The following is a 19,108-nucleotide window of genomic DNA, read 5'->3' as shown; positions in this document are numbered from 1 at the left end:
AGTAAAGAAAAAGAAAAAGCATCTTCAATTGAAAACGCGTAAAAGGACATCGGAAGAGAAAATTACAAATAAACATACCGCGTCAAGACGTGTTTGGTGGGCGCAGAATGACTCGGACCTTTTCGCTCAAAAATTCAGTCTTTTGGGCCGTCTCCAAACACGAATAATTCTACAACTAAATGTTTTATGGGCTAACTACTTGTCTAGGACATAAAAACAAGGATAAATAGTAAAAAAAAAAAAAGACAAATTTTATAACCTACTGATTCACCTCATTTACTTGCCCCTTTTTAGATGAATAATACGAAGTGACGAATACATCAAAATGAAGCTTTATGAGTCCTCATTGTTTTTGAAGCTAAAATGGAATATTATTTTTTTGGTTTTTTTTTGTCGCGAAGCTAAAGTTGGATTTATTTTTATTTATTTATTCTTTTTAGGTGTGTTAGGCATATTTTTAGCAAATTTGGGTCGATTATATCTCTATGATCTGCAAGCAAAAAAACTCAAGGCAAATACTACCAAACCTTAATTTATAGAACAAATCAACAAACCAACCAATTCTAACGCAAATGCAAGTAACTGTCTTTTTACAAAACGTTTTTTTTTTTTTTTTTTTAGTTTATCAAAAATCAAACTCAAAACCTTTTCAACATAAAATTCTAATACTATGTCTTGAAATTATTCATCTCAAAAATTTAAACGAATAGAAAAATACAATATTAATGGTTAGTTGATGTTTTCATAGTCTCAATCTACGCAGGTTTTGGTCAATTTTTTTTTTTTTTTGGTCAAGTTGAACTCATTTTGGCAGTACTGGTTGAAGCGTATGGACCAAAGGAAAACAGATCAAACCATTGGAACGTTCATGTGTGGCCATGTGGGCATGAGATTTTGGGTTATGATGTGTTAATATCTTAGTTAATAATTTTCCAAAAACAACCCAATAAACAGAAGCTCTTTCAGATATTTGGATAGGTCCATAAATATTTTTTTATTTTTAATTTATAAAAAATTATGATATTAATGTTTGATATAATTTTTGAAATTAAATTATAATTTTTAAAAAATTATTTAAATATTTGTAAAAAATTTACAAGAAAATTTTTTTATAATAAAAAACTTTTATTATTATTTTTTTAAAATAAAATATTTTTAAAATTATAAATATAAAATAATTTATTTATAAATTATTTTTAATATAAATATTAATTATTTAATTTTTTTTCAAAAAAAACTTGATTAATCTTTTTTTTTTTTGGTGAACTGATTAATATATTTAATTAAACTCAACCTAAATATTTGTACGGACCAGCCCATCAGAAAAAAAGATACTACGGAAGTGCGAGGGATGGATGGTTTACACTTTACACTACTTTACTCCAAAGGCATCTTATTCCCGTTCAAAAATCAACGGCTGAAAACGACCGGAATCAAAGAAGAAAGATTCTGCACAGCACATCATCGATCGGATCCACTTCAAGTCTTCAACCATCCACATAGACTTGGTGCTAGTACCATACCTTATTATTTTGCATTTCTAATATTTTAAAAAATAATTCATAAAAAATATTTTTAAAAATGAAAGCTCAATATAATTTACTTTATATAAAGTTAATAATTAAAAATTATTAAATAATTTAATAAATTTGACTAAATTATTATTTAATAACTTTTAATTATCAGTTTTACAAATTAATTATACTTAAATTTTTATTATTTTTAAATTATTAAATAGTTGATAAAATTATTATCTAAATTTATTATAATTCATGTTAAGAATAAAAAAAATAATTTTCTTATAAATGACATTCAAACAATTCATTTTGTTAAAAAAATTTATACGAATAATTAAATAATTATTCAAAAATTACATGCAGATGAAAATTTATTTTTTGTCAAATAAAAAATAAAGAAAAAGGCTATCATTTCATCGCCACACCCTGGTTCGTGAAGCTCAGTGGCTCAGTGCATCAAGATCCCTCTCTCTCTCTCTCTCTCTCGCTCTCTCCTTCTCTCATTCTCTCTCTTCGTAAGCTACGAAATCGAAGATGACCAAGGGACCGGGACTCTTCTCCGATATCGGCAAGAAAGCCAAAGGTGAAAGCTCATTATGCTCTCTCACTCTCTTCTCAATCTCTTTTACCTGAGTCTCCATCTCTTGTAACAAATTTTTTCGTTCTTGATTCGAAGCTACCAAAAGACTTAATAGATCTGCATTTGTTGTTTTTGATCGTAGATCTTTTGACTAAGGACTACAATTCCGATCAGAAAGTCACTGTTTCCACCTACAGCGGCGCCGGAGTGGTAAGCTCTTCGGATTTTCGTATTTCACCCAATCTATTCTCATTTAGTTACCTTAATTGGAGTATTACATATGAGGGATGATGGATTTGTGTTTGAGATCCATCGTTATATCTATGAACCGTTTGCAATGCGTTATAGTTAATATAGTATTAGCATGATGAGGTTAATGACGATGCTCCTTTACCAATTTAGAAGCTTCTTTTCCTCATGTATTGACTTTTTCCCCCAAATGAATCACGAATTTGCTTTCAAAAAATTATTTAACTCGAATTCCGCATTGCATTTAAGAGAATCCGTTGTACGGACAAGGTTTATTGATGCTATCAAACAAATAAGAAATGTAGTTATTGGATGGGTGGTCGTGTACAGGTGTACTGTTCTTAGGATCTTCTGTCTGAACATGTTTGGTGATGTTCTAAGGAGAATCTTAACTGCAGTTGCATCCATGAATACTTGTGTATGTCTTTTCGCACTTATTTAGAATTAGAATTTTTGGCATTTATTGGTGTCTATTTGAGACTCCTACATAAATCTGAAGGTGGAGAAGGTGTGATAGGTAAAAGTAAGTGGGAGTTACAATCAAATTAATAGTTGTAGCCTTGTATATTAATGGTTGTACACATCATTTTTTAGTTATTTAGAGTTGCATGTTTTTCTCTCAGTTAGTTATTGTTACAATGAGCTAAATGTTCATCATTCTAAATGTGTAACTCTTGCTGCATCTTCTACTTTGGTAAGCTGATTTCTTCTTGATTCTGTCTTAGGCCCTTACTTCAACAGCCGTGAAGAAAGGTGGACACTCAGTTGGGGATGTTGCAGCACAGTATAAGTATAGGAATACTCTTGTTGATCTCAAAGTCGACACAGACTCAATTGTGGGTTGCTTTATTTTTTTTTTTAGATTATAATACAGTGATAGTTCCATTATCGAATACATCATCTTATTCGTTTACCCTCTTCTGTGTCAGATCTCTACTACACTCACATTTACTGACATTATTCCGTCCACCAAGACTATTGCTTCAGTTAAGCTGCCTGATTATAATTCTGGCAAGGTATATACATCTTCTGGCTTGTAAAATTTGTCCCAAATGAATAGCTTATGTTGTTTCTGAAGTTTGTATGATTTGCCATTGGCAGTTAGAGGTTCAATACTTCCATGACCATGCTACCTTGACAACAGCCATTGCAATGAACCAATCCCCTATCATTGATGTTTCTACCACTGTTGGTACCCCAAGCATTGCGATTGGTGGTGAGGCAGGCTATGATACTACTTCAGGCCGTTTTACTAAGTACACTGCTGGGATTAGTTTCTCAAAACCCGATTCATCTGCTTCGATAATCCTGTAAGCTTCTTGTGCCTGTCAAAAAAAAATGGTCTTGTTTGAGATCTCTTAACAATGCCGTTTTAACGCCCCAAGTTAACATTTAACAAGTTTCACTTTCCAATCAGTGGTGACAAGGGTGACACCATCAAAGCATCATATCTCCATCATCTGGACCTGTTAAAGATGAGCTCAGCTGTTGCAGAGATCACTAGAAGGTTCTCTACAAATGAGAACACTTTCACAGTTGGAGGCTCTTTTGCTGTTGACCATCTTACACAGGTCAAAGCAAGGCTTAACAATCATGGAAAGCTTGGCGCCCTCCTGCAGCATGAGATCATACCAAAGTCAGTGCTGACTGTTTCTGGTGAGGTTGATACCAAGGCCCTAGATAAAAAACCCAGGTTTGGATTGGCAATTGCCCTCAAACCTTGAGGGTTTTCTTCTCTAATTCAAGAATGCATTGTATGAATTCCAAACTTGATTCAATTTTTTTGGGGTGGCCCTTGAAGTGAGGGCAGAATAAGTAGTGCCACTGATGAGTGTTTCTGGGTTCTTGACGACTAAATTATTTCAATAACTTGGTACCCGCCATTTGCTTTTTGTTTCACATTTTGTTTCCCTCTTATATTGTAGAAGCCTAGAAGGCATTCTGAGATACAGGAGTCCTGTTTCTTATGAGAAGTTATATTATGCATTTTCCCCTAAAACTGTACTTTCAATAGTTATCGGTGGCACGGTTTTCACATACAGTACACGATTACTGTTAATGGCCTATTATTCTCCCATTATTATTATAGGAATTCTGTATGCACTATCTTTATATACAATTTTTTTATATTTTTCATATTTGTTATTAAAGATGATTATAGAAATTGAGAAAAAATAAAAAACATTATTTTTTTATACCATAAAAAGTGTAAAAAATATACAGTGATACGAATATTATTATTATTTTGAAGTGGGAGATCACAATCTTAGTTGGGAAATGGAAACTAGAGCATGATACATGGAAACTAGAGCATGATACTTATGGCAGCCAAAAACGTTAAAATTATATTTTTGAAGTAATGGCCTCGATCTAATTTTATGCAAGATAACATAAGCAAAAGGCGCAAAGGATAAATCTACCCTTGGCCATTATTTTTTTCTCTTTAATTTTAACAGCGATATTCTTTTTTCTTTTCACCTTCAAATATTATGGAGGAGGGACAAGATCAAAGGCAAATATCTTACCATGTGCGTCATCTGTCATGTCATCTACTCGAGAACATTAATATCCGACCTTTAGACATTAACAAGGTAAATTTCAATTTTGACAAACAAATTCCTCTGACCCAACAAAACTTATGGAGAGAACGATTTATTTTACAAAAGAGGATTTGTTTAGTCCTATCTCTTAATGGTCTTTTTTTCGTCATGCAAACTGATTTCTTATCTAAAATAGTAAAGTGTACCTACAAAACCACATTGAAAAGAAAAATCTTGTAAAAGAAACAAACTATATGCATCTCAAATTCCATCATCGCCAACCATAACACACTTAACATGCTTAGTTCTTTTCTGTTGTTTCAAGCGTTCAGTCCCGTTGTTCATCAATCAATCAAATATTATATACACTGAGCATGCAAAAAGTACGAACTATGACGAGAGAAAAATGCTATTCGATCCGATGGGCGGTTTAGAGACCTCTATCAGACTATTACCTTATAAAGCAAATAGAAGAGGAAGAAGATTGATGTGAGAAATGGGAGTAGTGGGTTCTATGGTTACCGTGTGTGGAGCTGTTTGTGAAGATGGAGTGGTGCAAATTAAGTAACTTCCCTCAAATAATGAAATTAGGCCACAACTTATTTAATTCCCATACTTTGGGACACATCCTCAATCACACATTGAAGAACACAAGTAAAGAACACAAGTACACAACTAAAACAGTAAAATTATCCCTCTATTAGTCTATTCACAGAAGCTCTCAAGGTTGGAGCATTTCTGAAAGTGAATCATCTTAACTTTACCGAGTCCAATTTTCTAGAGAGGGTGAAGGAGCCACAAAATGACATCATAGTGGAATCATATAATGAGTCTACCCTTAACTTGAACAGAGGCATGTAATCAAGGTGCTAGAGAAGTGTACTAGTGTCTCCATCTCTCTATTCCTATCCAAATTACATTCAAATCCAGCTGCCTGGAGGGTAACTACGTGCCACCTATAAAGGTTTATGCTTCCGTAAAAGCAAACAAGAGATATAGACAGTAGCACACTATAGAGCAGGCACTTCAAGCCACCATAGCAATGCTTATACCAAGCCAGAATAAACAAACCCAAGAAACATTATCAGCAATAATGTCAAGCATTTCAATAAATAAGCAAAACATAATAGTCCTCAAAATCCCACGATTTGTTCAGATCCAGACCCTCCAAAAAAAACTAGCGACCAAAAATAGTTAAAGCTTTAAAATACGAAACAACACTAACAGCAGAAACAAACTAAGTAGCAGTATATAGAAAAATGAAAATGTGAACAAACTAATCAACGGTCTGCATGATATCCTCAGGAGCGAACTTGGTACCCTTTTCCTTATCAGCGGCAGCACGACCCTTAGCCTTGCGGTCAAGAAGCGACTTCCTGTCCTTGTCCAATCGGAGCTTTGTAATCACCACCTTCGATGGGTGGATTCCGACGTTCACGGTGGATCCGTTAACCTTCTCGCGTGTGATGCGCTCGATGTGGATCACCCATTTGCGACGGTAAACCTGAACCACCTTCCCTTCGCGGCCCTTGTAGGTTCCCCTAACCACCTGCACCTCATCGTCTTTACGGATCGGCATGGAGCGCACGTTGTACTTCGATCGGAGATCGGTGGAGAGGGGGGCGCTCATAAGAACGCGGCGGACGCTGGACGGAGCAGTGAAGTGAGCCTTGCGGCTCTTCCTACGGCTGCTTGAAACCCTAGGATTGTACTTCATTTTGGCTCTGTTACTTACACTCTCTGGTGTGCTGAGAAATGTGAAGGGTTTTGGTTTCTCTTCTCTCTCTCGCTATGTGACGGCAATGCAAGGGTGTATATATGAAAAGCTCAAAACTAGGGTTTCAGAGTCCTTTTTTTACCAGGTATTGGGCCTATTGGACCAAATTTCCAAATTGACCGTATCTTGGGCCTATTGGGCTAACAGCCTAATGGGCTTAATAATTAACTTTTATCCCAAAGGAAAACGAATTTGGTATTTAAATGTCTGAAATTCCCCATGACAAAAATGTCCAAAAACATTGAAATGCAAATAACCAAAAAATAAAAATATGACCAAAATAAAAATATAACCAAAATAAAAAAGTTGGAAATTCTTATACCGTAAAAAAAAAATTGAGATTGTTTTGACTAAGGAAAAATAATTATTACCTTGCAGAAGTTTGAGGTATGGAAATTGAGCAAATAAGTAAGAAGTGTGTAACGCATTATTTGGATTGGTAAATTCACGAAAGAGGAAAAATAAATGAATGATAAATATGGGGTTAGCGTGTGTGCTTTTGTCTTCGATCTTACGTTGATAAATTTGTTAATTCTGTTCTTTACTTCTTTAGAATGCAGAACCGCTTGGAGTGCATGTGCATTACTGGATTTTATAAGAGAGAGGAAATTGTTGTCCTTCTTTGGTTACTCAATTTTGATTGTTAGCTACTGTTGACATCACATGGTAGGAAAAACTAGGCCGTCCATTACTTGGTTGGTATGCCACATGGCCATATAAACCCAAATCCATCCATTTATATAAATGCAAAATCTGATTTGTTCCGATTTTGGAAAACAGATTAAAATATTGAGGACTTGATTATGAGATGAGTGTAAAAATATATTACCAGGACTATTACTACTGGTTGTAGTGTAGAAAAAGAAATAAAAGGAGAGAAAGGGAAGGGAAGGGCGAAATTAAAGAGAGGCATTTATGAGTCATCAAAATCACATGTGCCATTAATAGCCTTCCCTGAACCAATATTTATGAGCTCCCAAAGAAGCATACTGATACACCTATACGGTCATGAAAATAGCAGTGGAAGCATTGAGTGTGCCCTGAAAAGCGCGTTAGGATCTTTGGGAAGAAGGAAGATAGTTAGATAGATGAGTAACGGGTGGAACCACCAGTTCGGTGTTATCGACACCATCTATGAGGAAGAACCCGAGTTCTCTTCCACCTCCTCTTCCCCCTCTCTCTCTCCACCCTCCTTCTCCTCTTCTCCCCCACTCCTTCACTCAACTATCAGCGCCTGGTAATAATTACATCGTTATAATTATTTCTTTCTCTTTTCCTTTTTCCGTTATATATATTCTCTCTAAGCAAAATTATCGATTCGGTTCAGGTCTCTGTCTTCTGGCCATCAAACGGACCTCCTGTTACGTGTTCAAGGAACCTGCTTTCGCCTACACAAGGTTTGTTAATAACTCCTTGCATTTTGATTCAAATTCAGTCGATGCTTTTTCTTTTGGTTACGTTTATTAGTGTTAATGCCTTAGTTTACCGTTGCATTGTAGCTTGATGTGTAACTTTTTATATTAAGAGGGGAAAATAATTGCAGCTACTTTGGCTGCAATTGCAGTAATGACATTAATGCAACGTATAGCAACCCTGAAAATTCTAAATTTGTGATTGATAATAATGTGAAAACACGACTTTGATTACTTGAGGGAGACAGTGGAGAAAAATCTAATTTTGTTTCGGTTTATAGAATATGACGTGATTAACCGTTGTACTGCAAGTAGCAGTGGGATTCCCATTAATAAGTTGTGTGACCTACCCTACCATACAGGATTCGTGAAATCTATCTATCTAACCCCCCCCCCCTCTCTCTTTTCTCTTTCCTCCTATACATTGTAATTGTTCTCAGCATTCATATTTAGTTATTTACCACGCATTGCTAGCTTGTATCAATGCAAAACATGTGGGATGATTTCTTATTCAGCTGGAACAGCTTGATCCACTTTTACAGTTGGCTTTCAATAGTTTTAAATTCTCCTCGATTAGGATCACTCACACTCAGTACCCAAATTTGTCCTATTCCTGTGCTTAAAAGAACACATCAGTAACCCCACCAGAGGTGTCGTTTTCTTGTTCTTCACTCACAACAAAGGTCTCGCTGTTATTACCCAACCAATACCAAAAAAAAAAAAGGTCATTCTATCACTACTCTTTCTTAATCCTCACAGTATTCAACTCCTAAATTTATAGGGTGCTCAATTTCATACCCCATGAACATTGCCAAAATAGTAATTACAAAAATTCTTATTAGCAAAGCCACATTGAACGATGCTCTGGTTTTGTCGGATAGGCTTTTCTGGCAAAGCAGAGCTTTAAGGCTCTTTCTCTCTGCTTTTGAATTCCGGCAAAGAGGGGACGTTCCCTTTATTTGATTTGATGACATAAAAGAATGTGCTTCACTTTTCTAATTTTGTTTGTTTATTTGTTCCCTTGTGTAAATGAAATGACGCGTCATCACACACCTCTCCCTTTCAGGATCGCATCATTTCACGGAGCTCCTATCTCAAACGCCACCTAACGAACCTCACCGAATTCACACTCTCCCCGCCGTTAAACATAACGCCCCACACCTTCGCCGCCATCGCAGAATTCTGTTACAGCAGCAGAGTCCACCTCACGCCCAATAACGTCGCCGCCATCAGGACGGCGGCGGGGCTGCTCGGCATGACGGATTCCAGAGGCTACGACGGGGAGAATCTCTGCCACGTGGCGGAATCCTACTTCAACAGAATCGTTGGTATTGACCAAGAGTACGCATCGGTGGTTCTGCGGTCCTGCATGGCTCTGCTTCCCGAGGCCGAAACGACGGCGTCGCTTGTAAGCAGGTGCATTGAAGCGCTGGTTTGGGATGACTACGATGGTCACGACATCGATGCAACTTGCTTAAACGTCGTCGTAGAGATTCGCCCTCAGGATTTTCAATCTGTCGTTGATTCCATCAATGCGCGCCTTCCCCACCACGACGTTCTCTACAGGATGATTGATCTTTATTTCAAGGTGCGCCACGTCACGTCACGTCACGTGTTTATTTTTCCATTAAAAATTAATTCATTAAATTGATTACTGTTCTATGAAGGAAAACAAGAACGGGAAACTTACTGAGGAACAGAAATCTCAGTTGTGCAATTCGATAGATTGTACGAAGCTATCGCCGCCTGTGTTGATGGAGTGTGTTCAGAATCCGAGAGTGCCTTTGAGGTTCATAGTGCGAGCGATGCTGGTGGAGCATCTCAACACGCGCCGCTCTATTGCGGTGGCGGCTGCTGCTTCCGGCGGGAACCAACAAGATGAGCGAGAATCACTAGGGGATATTCTGCGGCGTGACTCGGCTCGGCGTCAGACGGCTCAGCTGAAGGAGGCGATGGATTCGACGTGCTCTCGGATTCAGAGCCTGGAGAAGGAGCTTAATGGGATGAGGAAGATTCTGCTGGACCATCATGCCGCCGATGCGGAGCAGCAGGAGCGGAAGTTGAATGCCCTGAACTCAGAGCGTTCGGCGAGTTTCCACGTTATGCCGGCTGCGGCGGAGGAGAGAAAAATAGGGAGAGGTGGAAGGGGGTCAGTGTCGTCGTCGGCGCTAATGTATGATGGGGAGAGTGGGACTCCAAGGATGACGAAATCACTTAGGCAGAGGTTGATGAGTGGCCTCAAGAATGCATTTCATAGGAAAAGCTTATAGAAATCGAACTATGTACATACATTTCGCCAGGATATAGTCAGGATCACTAATGTTACTGCACTTCTTCCACCAGATTCAACTCATGCTTAGCTTCTTGCTTTCCAATTTTTTTTTTTAATTATATTATTTAGACGTAATAATTTATCTCAGTCGCCATTCTTGAAGTTAATGTATTCACTATTCAGTATGTTGTGTGATACAAGTTTCGTTTACCATGCTTAGCGAAGAAAATACTAAATTAACTGTATTATGGAGATTAGCACTTTCAGGGTTTTATTGTTTACCTCTTACTTTCTCCCTGTATAAAAATGTTACGCAATTGTAATCCAAATCTTAATTATTGGTTTGAATCGATAATTCGATATAACTATGAGCTTGGTTAGACTTGGCTATGTATATGTATAGGTGCTTGTATTTGGCAGGTATGGGATAAAAGATTAGTTGGGTACACTAAGAAGGCATATAAGCTATACAAGTTAAGGAAAGCTCTAAGCATCGGTTAGATGGAGTTTAGTACAGGTACAAAAGCAATCCAGACATGAATTGATGAGTGCGTAGGCCACATTGATAACCAGAATCATCACTTGCTTAGTCCAATGCGTTTGTTGTTGGACTAAGGTCAAATGATCAATCTATAAATATGTAGGAAGTAAAGTGATCATGTCAGTCTAAGGTACTTATTTTGCATGTGATTGTAGCTAGTATCTTATTAGTTGTGCCAATCATAATCATCACAATTTGTTCATGCCAGCTCATCATAACTGAAAACCGGCACAGTCATGGAGGCTCACCTACTTGGCTACTTGTTATCAAACAAATTTATAAATTTGTCTCTTATTGTTTTATCTATTTTTGGTTAATTTCACCTAATAAGTAATAACTGTTGTGTGTTGACTATTCTCTCAGTTGAAGACGCATACACCTTCAAGGCTTCAACTTACCTCGAATAACGCTTTTTTTTTTGTCATTTTTATGGGTTCGGGCGTTCGGCAACGGCCCAACCCACAAACCAGAATAGCAGATGATTATAAGGGATGGAAAAGTAGTGTTTCCATTATACATTAGCGCCGGAGGGTAGATATTGTGAGGGATGGAAAAGTTGTCCTTTTGTTTCTGTTTTGTTGCTGTAATTCATCACTGTACTTTGATTTTTTTGCTGAAAGTTGAATTTATTGCTTAAATTTGTTGCTAAAAATATCATTGAACTAGTGTTTTTAATGCTGAAAATCAACATTGACATAAATCTGTTACCTAATTTGTTGCTAAAATTTGTAGCTAAAAATATAATTGAGCTAGGTTTTTTTGTTGAAAATTATTATTGAGATAAATTTGTTATTAATTATCATCATTGAATTTTTAATTTATTGCTGTGTTGCTCAAATAATTATTTAGCTAAATTTTTTTCTTGTTGAATTTGTTAGTGATTGAACTTTTTTTTTGGACTTGGTTGTGGGTTAGGACAAAGCCCAACCTACACCACAAAGACAACAACTTAGCTAAGGAATACAACTAGAATGGGTTTTAATTCCCTGCACCTAATAGCACTAATCAACAACTACTGGCAATTAAAACAAAATAAAGCATTGGAAAGATGGAGAACAAACTCAACAAAGTAGCTGTCACGAGAGAGTTGAGAGAGAATTTTTGATGCGCTAATGTTTTCTGCATTGTTGAAGTCTTTAGACAACTCAGAACTGCTTGACCGGAAGTCTCTTCGACGCTTGCAAGGGATATGATAAATGCAAAATGAGACCCGTTCCTGCCGCGACAAAAATTGAGACAAGCTCCAATGGCTAACCACTATGCTTCTCCCATTACTATAATTCTTATTCTTGTCCTCCACACCTGCTTAATTTGAAAAGCCTCTCCGTATAGGAGGTTATCATTATGTATCAAGGTAGCTGTGAAACCCAGCACTATTGGACTAGTATCTGTAACGGGGGATGTTGCTGATGATTGCATCGTACGACTCTAAGGCCCCGTTTGTTTGATGTCCGTGTCTTGTCAAAATAATAGACAAATATACATGTATGGTGATCGACATACAAATATACACAAAATACATGTATTTTATGTCTCAGTAAAATGGTGAGACACAGATTTTTAGTGATCGACACGGATCTGTATTCTTTTTTTTAGACTATTTTATTCTCATTCATTTTCTGAAATTTCAAATATCTCCCTTTTTTGTTATAAACCCTAACCAGTGATTTCTTTTGCAATTGTCCTGCACCATTGAAGTTGTACCACCGCCGCACATCGTCTCCGTTTCCCGCCGACTCTCCTCACTGATTATTGCGTGGTGTGCTCCGGTCGCGGTGAGCTTGTGTTGCTACTCCACCGCCTTTGCCCCTCCATCCCGCAGTTGCATTAGCCTCCTCCTAGCTGTGCTTTGCCTTGTTGCCTCTGGTATTTTTCTCTTGTGATATATATTTTTTTTAATTTTGATTATTGATAAGATGTGTTATTATTGATTGAGTGCTATTCTAGTATTTGAGTATATGGCTGATCGAATTATAGGTACACTCAGAAATTCTTTATAATTACTCATTTTATTTTCATCTGAATTCTTCAATAGACAATGGATAATTTTGGTGGTGGTTGTTTCAAAGCATTTTGAAGTTTGATAAGTTATTTTCCCTAATCGAAGAGGAAAAATAATGGAAAAAGCCATGTGTCTAATTTAAAGAGGGCAATTTATTTGTATTGTGTCTATAAAATTACTTATTAATATGCTTACTAAGTTGTTGATCAAATTGTTTGTATTATGTGTTGTAGAAATTGAATAAGTTGGATGATAATTGTTTGTAGAAATTAACATGTTAATTTACAAGTTTGGATCTTTTTTCATTGTGATAGTAGTCATAGTTAATTTTGTCTTAGAAAATTATCAATCACCTATCTCAAAGTATTATTTCCTTTCTTTTACTTAATAAAATTATATATTAAAACTCTTAATTATTTTTAGCTGATATTTTTATTGATATGTATTTAATTAGATTTCAATCATATTTTTTTTTATTTTGTTCATTGCTACTTAATAAAATTACATATGCTTATGTAATGAGTGTCTTTCTTATTTTTAGTTTAATTGAGCGTTTTTTCTATTCGTACAAATTATTAGAGTTCTTCATTTATGTATTTACTTGTTATTGTTTTTTAGGAAGTGATGATGGATCGTTCTGAACAAATTAATCTATGTGTTGGATATTATTGGATTTTGAGAATGCAATTTGATACGTAATGCTGCTATTTTTAGTTACTTTATATATGTATATTAGGAATAGAAGGCAGTGTCATTCTTCGATTGGTCGAAGAGTGAACACACTGCCATTAAGGCGAGATACATTAGATAATATCATTGGGGAGGGTGGAGATAGAAATTGCATATGGGAGTTAAGAATGAGTTTAAATGCATTTGTAACTTTATGTGAATTGCTACAAATTCAAGGTGGATTAGACGAAGATGGTCATGTTGGCATAGGCGAGCAAGTAGCTACTTTCTTAATCATATTAGCTCACCATACGAAAAATCGCAGCTTACAAGTTAGGTTCTATAGGTCTGGTGAAATTATTAGTAGGTATTTTCACAAGGTATTGTGTTCGATTTTGCATGTCCAAAGTATCTTATTTGCAAAGGCAGACCCTGTACCAGAAGATTGTGTAGATCCCAGATGGAAATGGTTCAAGGTAGGTCATGTATATAGCTCCAATTTTTATTGGTCAAGTTAATTCTGCGTGTAATAACTTTTTTTTTTACATTTGATAGAGTTGTCTAGGAGCATTAGATGGAACTTACATAGATGTTACAGTCCCGAAGAGTGACAAATTTAGATATCGGACAAAAAATATAGAATATCCACCAATGTCTTAGGAGTTTGCAATCGGAACATGAATTTCGTCTATGTCCTTAGCGGTTGGGAAGGATTGGCATCTGATTCACGGATACTTAGGGATGCTATTACTCGACGTAATGGCTTGAAAATACCTGTTGGTATGTCTAAATCAATCTTTTGAAAAGAATAATAACTATTTATTATGAGAATTACAATCTATTTCTTATATTTTTCCATCCTTTCATTTTAGGGTGTTATTACTTAGTGGATGCTAGTTATACTAATGGGAGAGGACTTTTATCTCCTTATAAAAATGTCTGCTATTATGTGAATGAGTGTGTTCAAGGTCATCGGGCACCACAAAATCATCTAGAGTTATTTAATAAGAAGCACTCTTCGGCTAAAAATGTGATTGAGCGATGTTTTGGGTTGCTTAAGAAAAGATGGGCAATTCTACGAAGTCCCTCGTTCTATCCTATTAGGATTCAAAGCCACATTATTATTGCTTGTTGTTTGTTACAAAATTTTATTCGTATGAATATGGATGTTGATCCTAAAGAATATGCAACTCTTTTATCAGAACATATACACGTAGGAGATGATACTATAGTTGATGAAGCTGATACAATTGATGTTGTGAAAAGTAGCCATGAGTGGACTCAATGGCGTGAAGACCTAGCAACCGAGATGTGGCAAATATGGAGAGGAGAACGTGGCGTGTAGAGTTTTTATCTTTACAAGTTTTGTTATGTATGCAATTGTCCTAGACTATTTGTATTTGAATTTATTTGAGTTTTTTTCTTTGTGCAATATGTATTTGCCAATTCGGATTTATAACTTGTATTCTAATTAAGCATATAATTAGACAAGTGTTTGTTTTAATTAAACAAGATAATTTTACTACCATTGAACTCTAATTTTGATAGTAATTCTGCTGCCATGATTTACTTTATTTGTTATTGTGCATAAATATTATCTAGCAGCAAATGCCCTCTATACCCCGCCAATGGACTGAAGAAGAAACTGAACAATTTGTGGTTTTCATGGAGGAATTGGTTGTTGAAAGCAAGAGGGCAGATGCCAGTCAATTTAAACCAGTGGCATTTCAAAAGCTGGCGGCCAAAATAAATGAGAAGTTTCCTGGATATGGTCTCACTGTAAAGCACATTAGAAATAAACACAAGCGCCTCAAAGAAAAATATATGTTTGTGGCTGAGATGTTGAGTTGTAGTGGTTTTGGGTGGAATTCTGAAAAGATGTGTGTTGAAGTGGATAGTAAACAAGTATTAGAAGCATGGGAAAATGTGTGCATTTTTGAACATTTAATCATTCTTCTTACAAGTACTTTTTAATTTTCATGTAATTGTACGTATATGAATTTATAATGTATACTTTGTTTTATGTTGTATAGGGTCGCAATGTTACGTTTTACACTCCAGGCAAGCCATTTCCGTTGTTTGAACGTCTTGGGAGCATTTTTGGCAAAGATAGAGCTACCGGTCTTGATGCATGTAGTGGAAAAGATGCTGAAGAAGATGTCACACCGGGCTCTACATTTGCTGCGGCCACATCTGGTGGCTTGGGTTTAGGCGGAGACGATATTGACATAGAAGATTTAGCAGCTGCCGAGAGCGAACTACCCAACACCTTTTCGACCTCTTTTGCTTCATAAAGTGAGAGAAATCAAGTACGTCAAACTCCAACTAAAAAAAGCAACGATGCTGCAATCCTATCAAACTTGGCTGAAACTTTTAAGGCTGCGGTTGAGGATCAAGGAAAGCATGTGCAGTACTAGCCAATGCAATGTCTGGGGTTAATGAGCAAGTGAATCTTGGCCGAACGTTGAAGAGTCTTGGTTTCGACACAATGGAGATCGTGCAAAATCCAGAATTGAAGGCAACCTTTTGGAGTTTGGACGAGGAAAGGGCAGCATTCGCACGAGATATAATGGACAATTTTTAGCTATTGTTGGTGATGTTGGTGGTCTTAGTTGTTAACTTATTATGTGTATTTTGCTAGAACTTATTAGACTTTTTAATGTTATGTTGTTTTTTCGGATGCTAATCAAGTGAAGTACACTAACTAGTTTGCAACTCTTTTATGCATGACCAGAATTTTATTCATATTGTCTAGTTTTCTGTGTTGATTTTCTGCTATTATGCAACTAAGTTATCCATTAGGTGAATGTTTATTGTGTTGTGCAATTTGCACTTAAAATTGTGTAATCCTACCAATTCTATTGAATTCTTCATTATGTATATTAATTTTCTGCACTTAAATTATTTATTAGGTGAGTGTTATTTGTATTGTGCAATTTTGTCTCATATTTGTGCAAAAATGCAAAATTCCATTGAATTCTGTATTATTTATGTTAATCTTCTGCACTTAATTTATTTATCACGTGAATATTAATTGTATTGTATAATTTTGTCTCAAAAATTTATGCACTTCTGCAGATTTGGAATCAAGTCTTGCTTACAACTTGTGTTTTCTTAATCCTGTGTTGATGTTTATAACCTGAATTCTTAAATTCTGCACTTACATATTTGTGCAAATCATACAAGATATACTCCAAATACTATTAACTAAAAAAAGAAGCAGAGCAAACCAAAATAAACATCAAAGAAACAACTTTTCATTGAATTTTCAATTCATATAATTTCATTACAAATGAAGGACCCAGCAATCAATTGTGTATTTACTAAAGCTATACCAATATAAGTCTTATGCTATTGTTTGTCATGATTCATTGTAAAAATACAAAGCCAAATATCACAAAAGAAAAATACAACTTTCAAAGTCTATTAATATCCCAACAGCCATCATAAGATACTAGTACTTTGTTTTATCCTCTTGTAGCTTTATTCCTTGAGATTTTTTTCCTTTGTTTGCTCCTTATGCATTCTTAAAGTCATGTTTATCTGAAATGATATAAATGTAATACAACAAATTGAACAGTTCACAACTAAAAAATCCAATAACAAAAGAAAAAGATAAAGTTCAATTATCTTTAGTACTTTATAAAGATAAAGCAATTTCTTTACTAATAGTATGATCAATTCACTGAAGCCTTTACTCAATATTTTTAACTTGGATTATGAAATGAATTAAAATAGGTTTCAACAACGTCCAAAGTGTGACGATGATCTCTTCTTTAAGATGAGGCAGAAATTGATATCACAGCATTGAGGGCAGCAAGGCACTCAAGTTGGAAGGGCAATGAAAGAATTCATGAGAAAATCATCAACAGATCAACTTTTGCCACACCAACCAGCCTGCAATTTCCCTCTTCATCCAATCTCTTCCCTCTTCCACTTTTCATGTCACCCTTTGATTCTTCAGATGTCAACACTGTCTTCACCATTAGTGGTGGAGCCTTGTAGATACTCCCAGCAGTACACAATAACTTGGGCCTTGAATTCAAAATCAACCTAGCTTGTTACAAAGATGATTGTAAGAAGTTAAGTTTAATTTTTACTATTGATGTAAGGATCACTTTGCCATATATATAAAATTGTACCGTTTGAAGATTGTAATCTCCTATGAAATTAAATAGGTTACCTTGCCAGATTATTGGTTAATGGTCCTTGGAATGCTTCTGGGACTATATTAATCTTCAAAAATGGGATAGTGGCAAGGATCACACTCACACGTATATATAAAATAAGAGTTATATGCTTAAAGAACTCATATGAGTACAGAAGTTAATTAATTTTGAACATTATTTGTAATGAATTTCAGCTAATTGTAAAAAAATCTTATTGAATTTTGTAGTATCCACCCTAAATGGGTCATATAAGATGTAATAGCATTTTAAGTTTTCAACCCTTGTCAGGATAATTTTATATCCATTACACTTTGAGAAGCAATGAGAAATTATTAACTTTGTAACTAATTCACTTTCATGGTACCAAGAACTCATCATATGCTCTGTAGAAAATAACAAAAAAACATTGATATGAATTTAGAGAAAGAGAGTGGCACCTCCGGAGTATTTCAACGGTAATGAATAAAACCAAATATCAACATACAGCGCTTTCCATCGATGAGCAATGCTCTGTGAGTACCGCTGGCTAAATGGACCTGCAAACACACGCCCAACAATTAAGAGGAGGAAGAAAAAGAAGAAAAAGAAGGAGGAAAAGAAGAAGAAGAAAAAGAAGGAGGAATAGAACTACACAGAGATGCGCCCCATAGAAGATCCACCCAACGACGAACAAGGAGGAGGCCAGAAGAGAGATTTTTGGGGGTAGGGGTGAGGGGGAGAAACCCTCGAAGCCAATTTGGAGTTCCTGAAGTAGGTTTTTTTTAATTATTTAATTATTTAATTTTTAATTTAAATTATAAGGAGAAAATGGTCTTTTATTAATTATGTAGTGTCTTGTTCTTTAATAACAAACACATTATTAGACACTATCTTAATGTCATGTCTATTATATCCAAACACTATACACAAACACAAATATTTTATGTCTATGTCTCAAGTGTCTATGTCTCAATGTCTATGTCTTAATACATACACAAACCAAACGCAGCCTAATCTTCTCCTTCCTAATGAGTTATGCTACCTGGGGTGAGGGATTGAGGGTCCAGTTGAGGGATAGTTGATTTTGACTCTTAAATTTTTCAATTGTCTGTGCAAGTTCATTCCCTGTCTTTGGAGTCCATGTGATGCTACAATTGGGGAGTTTTGTTCTGCAATCTCGTATATCCTAAAGCACGGCGTCTATTTTCCAGATGTTGGAACTCGACTTGATTGCCTCAACCAAAGGTAAACAATCAGACTCTATAAGAACTCTTTCTATCTCCATATTGTCTGCCATGATGCTCGAATGTGATTTGATTGTAGAGGCAACACCGCCCTGAATCGCACCCATACTGTCTCGAATGATCATCGCCACTGTACCAGAGTTGGAGCTCTGGGTGA

At 35.8% G+C, this 19,108-nt stretch overlaps 4 protein-coding genes across 4 annotated transcripts; 3 read left to right on the top strand and 1 right to left on the bottom strand.

Annotated features, from left to right (window-relative positions):
- Positions 1–1,841: 1,841 nt before the first annotated feature.
- On the top strand, positions 1,842–4,345 carry LOC112748301 (mitochondrial outer membrane protein porin 2-like). Its single transcript, XM_025796524.3, has 6 exons — positions 1,842–2,100; positions 2,240–2,307; positions 3,072–3,182; positions 3,276–3,362; positions 3,448–3,656; positions 3,764–4,345. The coding sequence occupies exons 1-6, from the start codon at positions 2,052–2,054 to the stop codon at positions 4,068–4,070; spliced, it is 831 nt and encodes a 276-aa protein (XP_025652309.1). The 5' UTR covers positions 1,842–2,051; the 3' UTR covers positions 4,071–4,345.
- Positions 4,346–5,967: 1,622 nt separating this feature from the next.
- On the bottom strand, positions 5,968–7,222 carry LOC112748303 (large ribosomal subunit protein uL24z). The gene has a single exon (XM_025796526.3). The coding sequence runs from the start codon at positions 6,601–6,603 to the stop codon at positions 6,163–6,165; it is 441 nt and encodes a 146-aa protein (XP_025652311.1). The 5' UTR covers positions 6,604–7,222; the 3' UTR covers positions 5,968–6,162.
- Positions 7,223–7,412: 190 nt separating this feature from the next.
- On the top strand, positions 7,413–10,712 carry LOC112748300 (BTB/POZ domain-containing protein At3g49900). The gene is made up of 4 exons (XM_025796523.3): positions 7,413–7,900; positions 7,991–8,060; positions 9,142–9,663; positions 9,743–10,712. The coding sequence occupies exons 1-4, from the start codon at positions 7,752–7,754 to the stop codon at positions 10,343–10,345; spliced, it is 1,344 nt and encodes a 447-aa protein (XP_025652308.1). The 5' UTR covers positions 7,413–7,751; the 3' UTR covers positions 10,346–10,712.
- A 3,524-nt stretch (positions 10,713–14,236) lies between these two features.
- LOC112748302 (protein ALP1-like) lies at positions 14,237–14,904 on the top strand. The gene is made up of 2 exons (XM_029292883.1): positions 14,237–14,339; positions 14,432–14,904. Exons 1-2 carry the CDS (start codon positions 14,237–14,239, stop codon positions 14,902–14,904), a joined length of 576 nt encoding a protein of 191 aa, XP_029148716.1.
- Positions 14,905–19,108: the final 4,204 nt, after the last annotated feature.

This window comes from Arachis hypogaea, chromosome 15 (assembly GCF_003086295.3).
Source record: "Arachis hypogaea cultivar Tifrunner chromosome 15, arahy.Tifrunner.gnm2.J5K5, whole genome shotgun sequence".
NCBI classification, from domain to species: Eukaryota; Viridiplantae; Streptophyta; class Magnoliopsida; order Fabales; family Fabaceae; genus Arachis; species Arachis hypogaea.
The sequence above is the reverse complement of the archived record's forward strand: the minus strand, read 5'-3'. Positions and strand labels throughout refer to the sequence as shown.